The following is a 16,574-nucleotide window of genomic DNA, read 5'->3' as shown; positions in this document are numbered from 1 at the left end:
TTCCATACCACAGCATGTCATGCCCAGTATATAAACTGGGGGGAGTTATCCAGAAGGGCAGATGGCTGCTCAGGTCGGGCTGGGTATCGGTCAGCGGGTGGTGAGCAATTGTATTGTGCATCACTTGTGTTTATTGGTTTTTTTCCCTTCCCTTTTTAGCTTTATATTCTCTCCCCTTGCTATTTCCCTTATCATCATCAGTAGTAGTAGTAGTTTTATATTATACCTTAGTTACTGGACTGTTCTTATCTCAACCTGTGGGATTTACATTGTTTTGAATCTCCTCCCCATCCTGCCTGGGGGGGGGGAAGCGGGGGAGTGAGCGAGCAGCTGCATGGTGCTGAGTTACCGGGTGGGCTTAAACCATGACAGTCTTTTGTGGCTCCCAACATGGGGCATGAGATAACAACAGATCTGACTCTAAACACTTATTTGTGATAAGCATTCACTGTTTCAGATTAATAGTCAATTGTCACAATGTTGATTTATTTGCTCTTGGAGGTGTTGCATGTCATACTTGACTTGTAGCCAGTGTTTGCTGGTTTAGTGTTTATTGGCTTTGAGGCCTGGGCTAAGGTTCTCATTTTGTTGTACTTTATGACGATGGCTTGTGACACAATAGAAGCATTGATCATGAAACTGCTCTGGCTTGCGTTCTCAGCATGGTCATCACTTCTGTACTTTGGGAGGCATGTAATGGAAACTATTAACAATTACACTTCTTTTTTTTTCCCCTCGGAGGGTCAACCTATGGGGGAGACATCCTCCCACACCTTCCCCTCCTCCATCAGGCTATTACAATGGCATTCGAGAATTTTAAAGATTGTGAATATCCTTTGAGTACCCTTGAAACCAGCCTGCTCCTTTTGCTGGGAACCAGCATTTTGTTGAATATGGTTCAGGTCTTGCTTAAGGTTAAACAACTATCTAAGAATATCACCAGGAGATCTTCCCCGAGGCTGGACAGTCATGAGTGGCAGGGTGTGTGGGACAGTATGGGCAAGAACCTAGGCCAATGGGCCCCTCCAGTGCTTTGAAACTTCACTCCTGAACAAGTGTGAAATCTAGAGAAACTAGTAAAACACTTAGACAAGGTGTGTTGTCGTCATGGCAATACCAGTGAGGGACAAATGATCACAAAGTCCTGGGGCTTTGCCTACAGAGCCCTGCTCAACACTGTCCAGTACCCTCAAGGGGAAAAAGATGCCTCTGGATCTGATGGCAAAGCAACAGACAAAATGGCTACTTCGTTCCCAGCAAGAAGCACAGCAGCCACTCCAACCTCAGTGAAAGATACTGCAGCCACTTTAACCCCAGTAGGAGGCACTGCAACTGAAAAAAAGGACCAAACCGTGCTGCTATCAGCTGCCCCTATACGCAAAAGGAGATGGAAACGAAAAGCAACGCATGTAGTGAAGGAAGATGAAGAAGACTCAATGCCAGAACTAGAGGGGGCAACACCTGAAAAAGAGGAATTAGTACAAGAAACAGAGGAAGAGGAAGAACAAGAGGTAACTTCTCGATCCCGGTCCTTGACTGAGCTGCGGAATACGTGAAAAGATTTCACCCGTCTTCCAGGGGAGTACATCATCACCTGGTTGCTCCAAAGCTGGGACAATGGGGCTGATGGCCACGAACTAGAGGGTAGGAAGCCAAGCTGCTGGGATCACTTGCTAGGGAAAGGGGAATTGACAAGGCAATTGCAAAAGAGAAAGGAGTCCTCAGCCTTTGGAGGCGGCTCTTGTCAGCTGTGAAGGAAAGGTTTCCCTACGAGGACGATGTTATGTGTCGCTCAGCCAAGTGGACCACAGTAGAGAGAGGCATCCAGTACCTGAGGGAATCAGCCATTCTAGGGATGATCTATCACAGGCCAGGTGCTGGGAACACATCCATAGATCCAGATGCAGTCGAATGTACACGACCCATGTGGCAGTAATTTGCACAGAGTGTGCCATCATCATATGCCCACTCATTGGCATCAATGACCTGGAGTGAGGCAGCAGCACCAACAGTGGATGAAGTAAGGCATCAGCTCTGGGAGACTGAAGACAATCTCACCCCTTCTGTCATTTTGGCTGTGGAAAAACTCCTGTCCCAGGAGTTTAAGCAATTGAAAGACGATCTATCTAGCTCCCCACGTGTACAGACCTGCATCTCAGTTATTAACAGAAGGCGCCCTATTGCCCGAGAGAGAAGATATAGAAGGTACACACCACGGGGCACCCTATGGTTTCACCTGAGGGATCATGGAGAAGACATGAGAAAGTGGGAGGGAAAACCTACCTCAGTTCTGGAGGAACGGGTGCATGAATTGAAGAGGAAAACAAAAGTCAAGGATGATCCTCCCATGAAAGTTGCCGCTCCAGTCTCTGGTGAGCAGCTTCCCAGATGGAGCGGAAGAGATGATTTTACTCCAACTCCTGTGATAAGGAATTCTAATCCCTTTCTACAAGACAGAAGTGGAGAATCTTGTGATCACTATTAGAGGGGCCCTGCCTCCAGCCAGGCAAGGTGAAAGCCATCCAGCTGGCCTTGGACATTGCTGAATGAGAAAAATGGCCAGTACTTTATCTCTATACTGACTCATGGATGGTGGCAAATGCCCTGTGGGGGTGGTTGCAGCAATGGAAGCAGAGCAACTGGCAACGCAGAGGTAAACCCATCTGGGCTGCTGCACTGTGGCAAGATATCGCTGCCCGGGTGCAGAACCTGGTGGTGAAGGTACGCCACGTAGGTGCTCATGTACCCAAGAGTCAGGCCACTGAGGAACATCAGAACAACCAACAGGTGGATCAAGCTGCTAAGATTGAAGTGGCTCAGGTGGATTTGAATTGGCAACATAAGGGTGAATTATTTTTAGCCAGGTGGGCCCATGACACCTCAGGCCATCAAGGCAGAGATGCAACATATAGATGGGCTCCTGATTGAGGGGTGGACTTAACAATGAACACTATTGCCCAGGTTATTCATGAATGTGAAACATGTGCTGCAGTTAAGCAAGCCAAGAGGTTAAAGCCTCTCTGGTATGGAGGATGATGGCTGAAGTACAAATATGGGGAGGCCTGGCAGATTGACTATATCACACTCCCACCAACCCCCCAAGGCAAGCGCCATGTGCTTACCATGGTGGAAGCAACCACCGGATGGATGGAAACATACGCTGTGCCCCACGCCACTGCCTGGAACACTATCCTGGGCCTTGAGAAACAAGTCTTGTGGCAACACGGCACCCCAGAGAGAACTGAGTCAGACAATGGGACTCATTTCCAGAATAACTTTTACATACTGTAGAGGGGGATAAAGTTCCTGGGGTGCACATAAAGAATTTGCTGGGGAAGACAGTCTGGGTTATTCCTGCTTCAGGTAAAGGCAAACCCACCCGTGGGATTGCTTTTGCTCAGGGACCTGGACATACTTGGTGGGTAATGCGGGAAGATGAGGAAGTCCGGTGTGTACCTCAAGGGGATTTAATTTTGGGTAAAAACAGCCAATGAATTCAATTATATGCTGCTGACTGTTTTATAACGTTTCCATAGCAGCTAAATGCCCATCTCTGCCACTCTGGACTTTGAAAAGAAAATATGGGCTCTCATGATCATCAGCAGAGAATAAAGTAATGGGAAAAGCCAGCAGCACCAGCAGGAGTCTCCCAGTACTGTCCTGAGGTCACCGTCGACTGACCCTGACTTCCCTCCGATCATCACCCCAACAAAGAAAGAACTTTGAAGAAACTAGACGAGCTCAGCAGTGACCAGACGAGTTCGGCAGTGTCGTCAGCAGGCAACAATCCAGCACCACACACCGTCTCTCCTACCCTGAAAGACTGTTATGACAGATGAAGCCCAACATCATGGACTGAATGAACTCAGCGAACTTTATAGGGATGGTCCATGGACTAAGCAATGATATCTGTGCGCGCATGCGTGTGTGTGTGTGTGTATATATATCTCTCAAGAGACAAAAAGTGATGGTATATCAAAAAATGTGGGACCTGAGCATGACGTAAATGGTATGGAATAAGGGGTGGATGCAAAACCTACAGCACCCAGCATTCCCAGCGGTCTCTGATCCAAGGACTAACAGAGCCTGACCCTGCTTAGCTTCCAAGACCAGACGAGACTGGGTGTTTTCAGGAAGGTATTGCCGTAGGTATGGCTGTTACCAGCTGGTAACTCAGCACCACGCAGCTGTTTGCTCACTCCCCCCTTCCCCCTCCCCTCCAGGCAGGATGGGGAGGATAATCAAAAGATTATAAACCCCATGGGTTGAGATAAGAACAGTCCAATAACTGAAGTATAATATAAAACTACTACTACTGATGATAAGGGAAGTAACAAGGGGAGAGAATATAAAGCTAAAAAGGGAAGGGGAAAAAAACCCCAATAAACACAAGTGATGTACAATGCAATTGCTCATCACCCGCTGACTGATACCCAGCCCGACCTGAGCAGCAATCTGCCCTTCTGGATGACTCCCCCCGATTTATATACTGGTCATGATGTGCTGTGGTATGGAAGTTTGGGTCAGGTGTCCTGTCTCTACTTCCTCCTGGCTTCTTGTGCCCCTCCTCACTGGCAGAGCATAAGAGATTGAAAAGTCCTTGATCAGAGTAAGCATTACTTAGCAACAACTAAAACATTGATGTGTTATCAGCATTGTTCTCAGACTGAAGTTGAAAACACAGTACTGCAACAGCTACTAAGAAGGAGAAAAATAACTGTTACAGCTGAACCCAGGACGCTCATTAAGTGAATGAAGCACAGAACATGGGTTGCACAATAGGACTGTCTCCCCTCCATGAGATGAGACTGCCAAGGCAAGTTACTCTATTCGTTCTTAAAGTCATATTTTAAGCAGAAACATGTTATCTAATTTCCTGTAATGTTACGTTAATCACCTTGGCTGCCCTTCTTGGGAAGTGCCCATCAACACATAAGCACTTTCCCTCTGCCGCAGGAGCAGCGCAGCATGTCAGCTACTGCATCTCCCAGAAACTTCTGTGCAAAATATGATCCCATGCATGATCCCAAATGACCTCAGTAGTTAAAGGAAATCATATTTATTCTAATCTATTTGCAGGGAAATTACTTGATGCTGAAACACTGCCAGTTTCCACAGTGCTCAAGTATGGACAAGATAGTCTCTGCGACAAAACACACAAGGATGGGAAAAACCTAGATGACAGAGCCCTGACACATGAAGGAGCTGCCCACTACAGCCAAGTCAGCCCACACAGGTCAGGCCATCCCTTTACTCTTCATCTTTGCTAGGAAGGCAGCAGACATGCTTGACTACGCAGCACTTACCGTCATGATGAGCTTCTCAACACAGTCAGGCGACACACTGTGCAGATGGGTGAGGTGCAGCTGCAAATGGATCTTGTTGTTCAGCATGTCCTGGCAGAGAGGGCAGCAGAGCATGGGCTGCAGCGAGTGCTGGGTCATGGCATGGACCCGCAGCTGATTCACGTCTGTGTTACTGTACTTGCAATATGGACACTGATATGTCTGCAGAGCAAGACAAATGAATCATGCACTTGATACAACTGCTGCTTTCCTCTTTCCTTACAGCTAGACTTTAATAATTTGATGCCTTCTCCTACCATCAGTTATTGCCTTTCATCCTCCTCCTATTTTATTCTTTGCTTTTGGCACATATGAAACAAATTACCTGCTTGTAGATGCACAAAAAACTGGTTTCTTGTTCCTTACCTGCTCTGATTTGGTCTCCTCTGAAGTTTCTGACCATTTAAAGGGGAGAGGCGACTCAGAGCTGCTGGGAAACGATATTCGTTTAGAGGATGCTGGAGGGTCTGTCAGCTCCTTCTCTGCCTGGCTGGCTGGTGCTGCAACAAAATGAGATTTATATCAGGACATCCCCAAAGAGGCTTAAGTTGGACAAAGACGGTACTTCCATTTACTCTGCTGCTGTTGCTTGAAACACATACCAAAGACATGGAGAAGGATGAGTCTGTGGACTAACTTACATCCTACAAAGCATGCCTGGCCAAAAAACATTCATTCTTGACTATCTTTCATAGTAAGGGAATGGTGTCATTTATAGTTAGAAGCAGAGAAATCTCAGCTATTTCTGTGGGCTGCTTACAACCTGCTAGGTGTTGCCATCCAGGAAAGTCTTGTCCAATGCTCACACTGGACACACAAATGCTTGGCCAGACGCAAAGGCCAATGCGTCAGCTCCAAGAGCAGTTGGACTGATTCGACAAAGCAGAACTCATACTCCTAGCTCACTGAATGTTTTGCATATGAACACTCTAGAATATGTTTGCCTTGGAGGTGGTTGGAAGCTGCGGCCATCAATCCAAGTGAGGTGCGTTCTGTGCTGGAAGCAGTGGCACACTGCCAGGGAAAAGTGCACATCTGAGGGTCCCACCAAACCCACGATGGCAGAGACACAGCCTACAGCCAGTGCCAGGATGGGACTCAGACCCTCATGCTATAACAAGCTGAAGAAAGGCAATTTTATTTCAGCAAAACACAAAAAGGCAAATGAGCCCAGAAGTCAACAGCAAAACCCTCAGCAAGTTGCAGTGTTCCGAGAAGTGCATCCCTGACCTTTACCCCTCCCCCAAACCCTGGCAGCCTGCAGTACATAAATTTGTGGGACATCAATTATTTAAAAGCTGTAAGGACAAGTATATTATACACAGCCCCCATCTCCTCCTCCCTGAACACACATTCATAACAGTACTTTAATCTGTCTCGAATCGACTTCAAACCCATTTTGCCCTTAATGGGAGTTATTCATTTTCACTTGAAAGGTAATATATGACAGCTGGATATTTAATGAGATGGATCAGCTGCCAATTAACAAGGCACTGTAGCATTCTTCGACCAGTCCCCCCATACTCTTCTCCTTGTCTCTTATTCTCTTTGTGAACCTGCTGCTATCAGCTCCTTGTTTCAGAAGATGCTGTCAGAGTAAGATCCAAGCAAACTGTTTCCTTCTCAAAGATCCCCAAAGTTTATTGTTGATAAACAGCCAAATGTCCACTGGCATGAGTTGTATTTCAAAAGGTACCACATCACAGGAAGAGCTCCCCATTTCTAACCACCTTCCCTGCCAGACCCCACCTCTAAGGGTTCAGTTAAATAGAGGCAAAATAACTTCCAGGAGAGGGAAAATAGGTATCGCAAATAGATAACAATACTGCCAGAGGGAGGCAGGGATCAGAGGAGCTCTGGTACTACTGAATTTCTCCTGGTAGACTTGGCCATGCCAAAGCCTGCTTAGAGGTGATTTCCTTCCCCGCAGCGCTGCCCTGCCACGAGCCTGGTGTTTCAGCCCTGTCTGGTTATGCAGCCTACATGCACTATGTAAAGTTCTGGCTGTACCTGAATCCAAAACCACAGGACCCCACTGCGCTTCCAACTCCATAAAAATATCCAAACTGAGAGTTTCTTTGCGTAGAACAAGTCTGCACTGTCAGTGCTGACTCATGGACACCAACACAGAATGATAGGTTGCTTCCCAGGTCAACCTGCTAGCTTGAACCCCAGACCCTCCCTGGAGTTCAGGACTGGAAAGTCATTAAAGATGTCTACAGGACCAAAGCTGGCCTTCATTGCTTCCTACTAATGAAATGTGCTTGGAGCACAAGAAACATGGCACCACCCCGGACCCACCTGCACTGCTCTTCCACCAAGGAAAGCAGTTCCTCTGGGTGGGTTTGGGGAGGCAGAGGCCATGACCGAGAGCCAGCACCATGGAAGGCAGAGGACCACCCTGCCTTAAAACACCCAGTCTGAGCCTTGTGTGGTGTGAGTGGTCCCATAGCTGTTGAACACTAGCTGTAACCCCTGGAGTCATGACAGGGCATTTCCTTATTTCTTTTCTACTGAAAAGCAGCCTGCTTAGAATTAGGGCAAAGTAAAAAGTAATAAAAATTTACTTTTACTTACCATCTCCAAAGTGCCCAATTTTATTAAATGCACTTGATCCAACACATAACTTCAATCTTTCAAACCCAGAATTATTAATGACTGTCCAGACCCCAGAATAACTGGTTTGTTGCAGAGTTCTGAAAAATGCATATGGAATATTTGTTCTAAGTATTGTTTTTTGAGTTGAAAGCTCAAGTGGGAATTTTTACACAGAGACCAAAGTTTATTGTTCATAAACAGCCAAACACACAAAGTGACACATTCACTCCATGTCACAGATCAGAGGAATTCAGAACTCTCTTCTGCCTGGAGAAACGAGGGCACGTGGCTCGGCACCTGCCTGTAGCTCTCCCAGCAGCCAGGGACCTTCGTCTGCACAGAGCAGTCAGGACAGAACGTCCTCAGCTGAGAACATCAAAAGGGCCTCAAGTCCTGACTGGCAGCTCAGCACCAGGGAAGGTGGAGCCCAACGCCTGCACCCTAACCACATCCAACATCATGCTTAGAGGTCCAGGCCTTGCAGGAAAGAAAAGAAATCAGGGTTTAAAGTATGATGTACAACTGTGTACCAGTATTTTTATTATTTTGACTCTTAAATGGATTTAGTTCAGATTTGCTGACCTTAGAGAAAAATACACATTTCTCAACAAATGTACCCGAAAGCCAAGTGCAAGGGGATGGCGCTGCTGCAGGCACGCTGCCCTGCCATAGCACTGCTCAGAGATCTGCTTGTCTTGTCACTCTTCCTCAGCAGCTGCTTTTCAGAGGAGGAAGAGAAATCCTCCCAGGTGTTATTTCAGAGGTGAGATGGGATGCTCCCTTGGAAGTGAGGATCCTTTCCTTTGCTAGGTCCAGAGGCAAAACCAGCAAGGGTCCCCAAAGCTGCCTTCTCTCCATCCTGGTGGGAAGGGAATTGCCACCCCACCTCCCAGCCATCAGGTTCTTTTAGCTAAAGTACCACTGACAACCCCTTCATCTAAACTTCCATCTCCCAACCCAGCAACATAATGGAAAAGCCAATTAAATGATTATTAATTCATGCTGCTTTCCATAAGCCAGAGGTTCTCATCTCCCTACATTCCGTAAACCAGCTTGCCACTTGCCCTAGAAATTTACAGTGGGGTTTCTGCTATCTATCTCCATTGATTTAAGAAACACCACCCTCCCTGCCCCCAGCCTGCTGACAAAACTCCTTCCTACTAAGTTCAGCAGCCAGCCTGGGAAAAAGTTTTCCGTGGGACCAGGGAACTGTGTTTTCAGTGCCTGGTGGAAAACGAAATTCCATATTTGATGGTGCCTCCCCCCTCAACTTCCCCCAACATTTTCTTGGAGCAATTACTCAGCACCACGAGCCCATGGACCAGCCCGACCTGCCTGCAGAGCCCTGTGGCTGGAAATGCCCTGATGGTAGCCATCCCGCTGCACAGGTGTCACAGTGGAGCATCCTCAAAGCAGCTGTTACAACTGTCCTGGGTTCAGCTGTAGCAGTTATTTTTCTCCTTAGTAGCTGTTGCAGTGCTGTGTTTTCAACTTCAGTCTGAGAACAATGCTGATAACACGCCAATGTTTTAGTTGTTACTAAGTAATGCTTACTCCGATCAAGGACTTTTCAGTCTCATGCTCTGCCAGGGAGGAGGGGCACAAGAAGCCAGAAGGAAGCAGAGACAGGACACCTGACCCAAACTAGCCAAAGGGGTATTCCATACCACAGCACGTCATGCCCAGTATATAAACTGGGGAGAGTCACCCAGAAGGCCAGATTGCTGCTCGGGTTGGGCTGGGTATTGGTAGGCAAGTGGTGAGCAATTGTATTGTGCATCACTTGTGTTTATTGTTTTCTTTTCCTTTTCCCCTTTTAGTTTCATATTCTCTCCCCTTGTTATTTCCCTTATCATCATTATTATTGGTGGTGGTAGTAGTGGTTTCGTATTATACCTTAGTTACTGGACTGCTCTTATCTCAACCCGTGGGATTTACATTCTTTTGATTCTCCTCCCCATCCCTCCAGGAGTGGGGGGGGGAGGGAAGAAGAGGGGGAGTAAGCAAGCGGCTGTGTGGTTCTGAGTTACCAGCTGGGCTTAAACCATGACACCTCCTGAAATCCTGGGACTGGAATGGCCTGTTTTATCTGTTTTCATGCTCGCACAGCCCTCACTGCGGGTGACAGGCAAGTTCAGGCTCTGTGGTCCAGACCTCCCTGCGCAGTTCCATTAACAGCAGCTCAGGAGCCCAGGATAAGGGCACACAAAGTTTCGGTCTCAGCCTCCCTGGCAGACAGTTGCTATCCCGAAGAAACACACAATTTGTATTAATACAGCAAGAAGGTAACTCCACTGAGAGACCACAGTGACTGGCTGGAGCCCCGCTCAAGCCTCTCCAAAAGGGCACTGAGGTGCTGCTGTGGTGCTGCCCATTCACTACCTCATGTCTTAGTAATATATGGTTGAATGTTTCTTTCTGAAACATTTTCTGTTTACATTCCTTATGCCCTGAAGGTACCATTCATTCTAATAAGATGTTGTAGCCATACTAACAGGCCTGTATATTGCCTGTTGCTCTACAGTATTTTTTCAACTCTGTATTTGATAAAATGATCACATGATAGACAGAAGTAAATACATAGAGATTTGCAAGCACACTTTTGTACCAAGGCCTTTATTGCCACCTTTCAGAGATGTGGCCCTGAAAAAAGTCAAATAATTTGTTTTTCCAATGCTCTGTCATACCTTCCAGCCTGCAGTGAGTACAAACAACTGAATTACTATTAAATATTCATATTACAAGCCCCAGCCACCACCAGACTTTTCTGCCACCCAGAAAACCTTGCGGTGAGGCGCCAGGCAGCACAAGGGGCACATGGAGGCAGTGCTTGGCTTGTCATCATGAGCACCACAGGCCTTCCCCACAGCCCTGCAGATCAGCCCATTTCCTGTCAGCTCCTGAAGGAGGCTCTGGGACCTGCCAGGAGATGCTGCTCCCTGCGCAGTGCTCTAATGCAGCACTGTGCTGTGAACCAAGAGCCAGGGCACTGGGGGAGAGAAAATGACCAATGCATGAAGTTACGGATCAATCCCAAAGGTTCTGAGAATCCCGGCTCTGGTCTGAGGAGCAGGAGTAGGTTGAGGTCCCGGCATGCTGGGATGAGGGCCCAGGTGCTCACAGACACACATGTGGCAGCAACCCCGGCACTTGAGTAGCAAAATGCTCCAGCAGACGTAGCCAAAAGAAAAGGCCTGAACCAAAGCTGCGAGGTTTCCCTGTCCCAGGAGTGACAGTTCCCTCTCTGCTGCTCAGAGACTTGTACAGGGCAGAGGGAAAGACAGGTACGTATAAAATCATCCCATCTTGTGTCCAGCACAACCCCACCTTTGCAAAGTGGTACCCTAAAGCGCTGTACCTTTTCTTCCAGCGATGGTGTCTAAGATGGTATCTTTAGAACCATGGGAAATCTTGGGGTTTTTTAACTTACAAAGTGGCTGAAAGGAAACAAGCAATAACCTTTAATATTTACCTGGTTTATACGGTTCTTGAACCAGCTATCAATCTGTGTAAAAGTTACTGTCCAGTTCAACTGAATAAATATTTCAACTAACTTACCATGAGAGTAGTGTTACCAGCATTATTCTCAGACTAAAGCCAAAACACAGCACTGTACCAGCTCCTAGGAAGAAAATTTTTATCCCAGCCAAAACCAGGACATCCCCTCTCCTAGGCCTCCTTCATGCAGAAGCCAGGTTCGAGAGCCACTCCATCCCGCCCCTCATCCCTTCCTCCCAGCCCAATCTCCCCCTGTCTTTACTCTGCTCCACACAATATCCCAGCCATTAAGTGCTCAACAAATGCCATATATTAAAAAAAAAAAAAAGAAAAGTAAAAAGCAGCAGTGGGGGAGGGGCAGTAATAGATTTCTGTTAGGATGTGCCTGACCTGGGTTTTTTTAATTTCAGTAATTAGAAAGGCAGTAGGCCTGTAGGAATTATTCATAAACTACAGGAGTTGTGCAGTATACATTTATGTTAAACATGTCAAATCCGATTGAAATCATACCTGCCAGCACTATACTCCATAAACACACTTTTCTGCAACAATTTCCCAGCTCTCGGCAGCCCATTAATACCTCCTTTAATAGCAATGTAATCTACCACGGATTCAAATCAGGGATGCTCCATTGCACTAATTGCTCTGTTAGGTGAGCATCATGGATTTAAAAAAAAAAAAATCATTAAAAAAATAAAAGGCCTTCAGGCTAGTCCTCTAGAAAGATTTCAATCTATATTTTAAGTAGAGTTTGCTTCTTGTTTTTGTGGGAAAAAAAAAATCTGATATTCTACATCTATACAACTGACAGTACATTAAGAAAGTCCCTTTCATAGCTGGGTCACTGCAGATGAAGTGCTCCTCTCTAGTCAGAAAATGCATACAAACCCCACCCTAAATCTCCAAAGTCTCGTACTGATCTACCCCAGTCTGATTCAGGCTTTAGCTGGAAAACAGTGTGTTGAATATTAATCATTCACATCCTGCCTTAAAAATGGAGTTGGGAATAGCCACGATTTCTTTCCTCCTTGCTGGTTTGCTTGTGATAAATCTCACATTAGTCATGATGAGCTAATTTCTAAAGCTTGGCCATCAGGCAAACAGCATCTCCCTTCTCCAGCACGGAGGGGACAGCTGTGGAGCAGAAAGAGGGAAGCTGGCAAGGCAGAGGCAGCTCCAGTGCAAGGGGGCTGCATCCAGCGGCACTTGGGAAATGCTTAGTCCCATTGCCGGAGAGAGAGGAAAAAGAGAAAGCAAACAGGTCCCGTCTAGAAACAGGGATCACCAGCCCTTTTCTCTCCACGCAGTATTTTAGTAGTCACAGAAGAGTGCTGGTGCCTGGAAGCACGGCTGGTTGTTAGGAGCTGAGGGGAGCAGCAGGAGCACTGCTTAAAGCAGATGGCACTGCCGCGTTCCAGAAACCTTTGAGGAGTCACAAAGATGTATGTGAAAATCAAGGTAAAATGAATCCTTATTTGGGATGGAGTTTTCCACGTGTGTATTTTAATGGAAAGTATTACCTAAGAAAATGTTTCTGCTTAAGATTATTCCATTTAAAAATAAATAAAATCTAATTGATAAATTTATTTGGGCAGCTGAGACTTTCTGAAAACGTACCATGGAAGCAGAGAAGTTTTTCCTTCCAGATCTGACACCGACACAGGTACAGTCTGCCACATGCGGACCTGTGAACCACAGAGCAGCCAAACAACCCTGACACATCACTGATGTCTCTGGGCAGAGGGAGCTTGGGAGACATTCGACATGTCCTCAGAGATCTCAGTCTTTAAGAAATGGGAAAAAAACAATCACCCAGGGAGCAGTTAAGAAACTGAGGCACAAAAGGTGAGTAAATTGCTATGGAACATAATGATCAAATTGCAGCATGATGAACAGAAAACAGGTCCACCTTCACTTCAACACACTATTTATTGGCTTTGAGCCTGCACTACTTTGTTGCCTATCTCCCGCTTGCATGGAATTGCATGGCTCAGCGGCACCTCCAAAGGTCAGCCAGTCCACCCAAAGCAGGATAAGCTGTGCCTATTTCATTCCTGACAGCAGCTCATCTCATCTTCTTGAAAGACCTCTGAGGAACCTTCCCAGAAAATCTACTCCAGTGCTTCACAAGCTGTACCAGGAGATTTTTTCTTTTAATTTATTACCTAACCTCAAGCTTTCTCCCTTCAATTTAAGCCCATTGCTTCTTGTTGTCTATATCCTGAACATGGAGAACAAATAATTTCCTTACTTTCAGAAGTATTTTATGCACAAGGAGACTTATCTTGCCCTTGCCTTTGATCTTCTCTTTTTGGGTCAAATAAGCCTGTTAATTCCATGTTCTCCTCACAGCTGATGCTATGCAGACCATGCTCTGTTCTGGGTCATTCTTGCTGTTTGGCCTTTCTGAAATTGCTCTTCAACTTTCTTGACACCCCAAGCTCAGAAATGGACAGCTTTCCAGTGCTGAAGAAATGCACACATCGCACAATATTTTCACCTACACCATAATACCTATGCTTCATTTTCAGACTGTCCTGAAAAACACTGTCTAAAGTCTTCCTAAGAAAAAGATGCAAGATACTGACTGTAAACAGGACCCTCTTCACACAAAAGGAAATTGGGTCATGCTGACATGATTTGTTCTTGACAAATCCGTGTTGACTGTTCCTCATCTCATTATCTTCCCATCGGTACTTACAAACAGTTGTTTGGTCAATTCCCAGGGAAATCTGGGGCAAATGGAGCTGGCAGTTGTGTGGTTCCCTGGCTACTCAGTAGACAAGCACTATCCCTGGCGCCTCGGGGGACCTCCCCTGTTCTCTGTAAATTCACCAGAGGGAGCAGCTGACAGGTCTGAGGATGCTTCAGTCACTTTCCCAGAGCACCCAGGTATGAAGCAGCAGGTCACTGATGTGACAACACTCAGCTTAACTAAGGACTCTGCAGCCTGTTCCTTCCTAGCTGGGGGATGAGCTCTCCCCACAGCGCCACTGACACGGGCTGCTCTGGCCTCTCACGCGTTCCTCTGTTTAGTGAACACGAATGCAAAGAAGGCTTTCTGTTCTTCAGTGCTCTCGACACTGTGGTTGATATCCTTCCCGCTCCTCTGAGCTGCAGATCAGCTCTTGCAGTCTCCTCTTATAGCAAGGGAGTGCTTCCCTGGTGCTGCCTGTTTCCCTCCCTGCTTATATCTCAAATTGTACTGCATCATTTTGATAGTCCTATACATGTGGACACTGCTCTTCTGTGGTTGTCATGAATAACCTGACCTAGTTTCCATTCCTTTCCATGTCCGAGGTCCAGAAGGCAACACAGCCATGTTCCTCAAGGGACCTCAAAAGCAGAAACAAAACAAGACAGGTGTGGTACTTGCTTTGCTGTACATAAACAATGGATAACTTTTTTTTGCTTTAAAGTTCAGGGTAATGTTACATGTTTGAAAGCAGAACCTGAATTCAACAACATCATGTGCACACATCTTGCTGAGACTGTACTCTTCAGCCTTGCAATAGCTAGGCTTGTCCAGAGCTCTGTAGGCATATGTACATAGTCTGCATATTCCTTTACGTGTTTTCCTTTGAAGACCTGATGAAGCTGTCCATTTCTTATCTGCTGTCTGACTGACAAACACCAAAAATGGGTTAGGAATTTCACTGGCAGGATGAAGAAATAAAACCATCTGGATAGTAAAGGGTATAAAAAGTAGGTCCTTCATTCTTCCTTACATGTTTTAATATATAAAAATAATCCTCTCACATAGATCAGCTTTTGGAAGTGCTTCAGGATTGGTCAAAGGGCCCTACTTACCCTTACTTAGCACTTATGGGGAGCGACATAAGAGCAATCTCAGCGAGTGCAGTCTAGACTGAGAACAGGAGCTTCACCAAGCAGTAAAGCAGAGCTTGCTTTCTTCACCAGTTTGGACTCATCTTCCAATTGACTGAGACTGAGATTTGTTGAGATTAAAACTGTATTGAGGTGAAAGACCACATTTCGCCCTTTTGAAGACTGCGCAAGCCAAAATATCTCTTTGGCTGTGGCTTGCCAAGAGGCAACCACAAACATGGAAGGTGATGGCTGCCTGGAAGAAGGGTCCCTGCACCGACTGTGAGAGGCATTGGACTAAGCAACCAGAAGTCTGCAAACCGCCTGGGCTACTGTGCGGGAACAGGGAGTCAGAACTGCTCCATCCTGGGGCAAGGAAAATGAGGACCAGATCCAGTGCCCAATGCTGAAGGGGTCAGCAAGTGCCAGCTGAGGAGGGGAATGGCCCTCTTCAGAGGACAATCTTGCAGCTGCTTTCTGCTCAAAGGCAAGGAATATTTAAAAGATTCCTCCCACTCACCTCTGCAAGATAGCAACCATCCTCTGGGAAAGACAGGGTAACCTAATAGCTTTGTAATTAACCCAGCTAAGGATTTTGCAGAGAGAAACCTTTCAGATTCCACTGCAATAATGTAAGTTTTGTTGCACATCTGCAATTTCTGTTTCAAGATGTCATGGCTCCAGCAACACGTGAGCAGTTAACAGAACACAGGCACAGGGTCTACCTCTCTGCGCTGCCTTTCTGTGTCAAAATCTTGCTACCAGAGCCAGGACCATGATGAAAAAGCAGGCTAAGTCTCTCGAGTCTTGACAACATAGGGTAGAGTTTCATTATATGCTTAATCCAATCTAAGTGCTGGCTGCTGCCAGAAAGGGCCATCCCCTTCTCCCTGCTCCCTCCCAGCTGCTGATCCCCACTGCCCGGGTCAGGTCTGGCACCACTGAGAACAGGGAAGCTCTGACCCACTGCCCCAGCGCAAGCCTGGGGCTGAGAGGGGGGACACATGACTAACCATGCTCAAACTGTGTAAGTGTGTCACGAAGCTACACCCAGAGACTTCACAGAGGACAACATTTGTGTCATGCCGACAGTGATGCATGGTGTGGTCATTTAAGGAAAGTTTTGCAGACCACTGCTCTTCCCACCTTTGTTTCCTGGATTTAAAGAGTGACCAAAACCCACCTGTCCATTTACTCTGGTCCTTGTCCCCTCCACTCTCTTGGTCCTCGGCAGGCTCTTCAGCATTGCCAGATGTTTCATTGGGCCCTTCCACATCTTCAATGGATTCTTCTGAAACAAGAGAA

General features: G+C 46.5%; 1 protein-coding gene across 1 annotated transcript in view; it reads right to left on the bottom strand.

Annotated features, from left to right (window-relative positions):
• The window catches only part of LOC115619129 (zinc finger homeobox protein 3-like), a 141,040-nt gene that overhangs the window by 28,405 nt on the left and 96,061 nt on the right, over positions 1-16,574 (bottom strand). Inside the window, exons 4-7 of the mRNA XM_030511174.1 lie at positions 16,486-16,560; positions 16,404-16,415; positions 5,712-5,839; positions 5,307-5,507 (exon numbers count right to left, since the gene is read on the bottom strand). Coding sequence (XP_030367034.1) covers positions 5,307-5,507; positions 5,712-5,839; positions 16,404-16,415; positions 16,486-16,560 — 416 coding nt within the window. The remainder of the gene's footprint in view (positions 1-5,306; positions 5,508-5,711; positions 5,840-16,403; positions 16,416-16,485; positions 16,561-16,574) is intronic.

The sequence above is a fragment of the Strigops habroptila genome, chromosome W (assembly GCF_004027225.2).
Source record: "Strigops habroptila isolate Jane chromosome W, bStrHab1.2.pri, whole genome shotgun sequence".
NCBI lineage: Eukaryota > Metazoa > Chordata > Aves > Psittaciformes > Psittacidae > Strigops > Strigops habroptila.
Note: the sequence above shows the minus strand (reverse complement) of the source record. Positions and strands in the feature narration are given on the sequence as shown.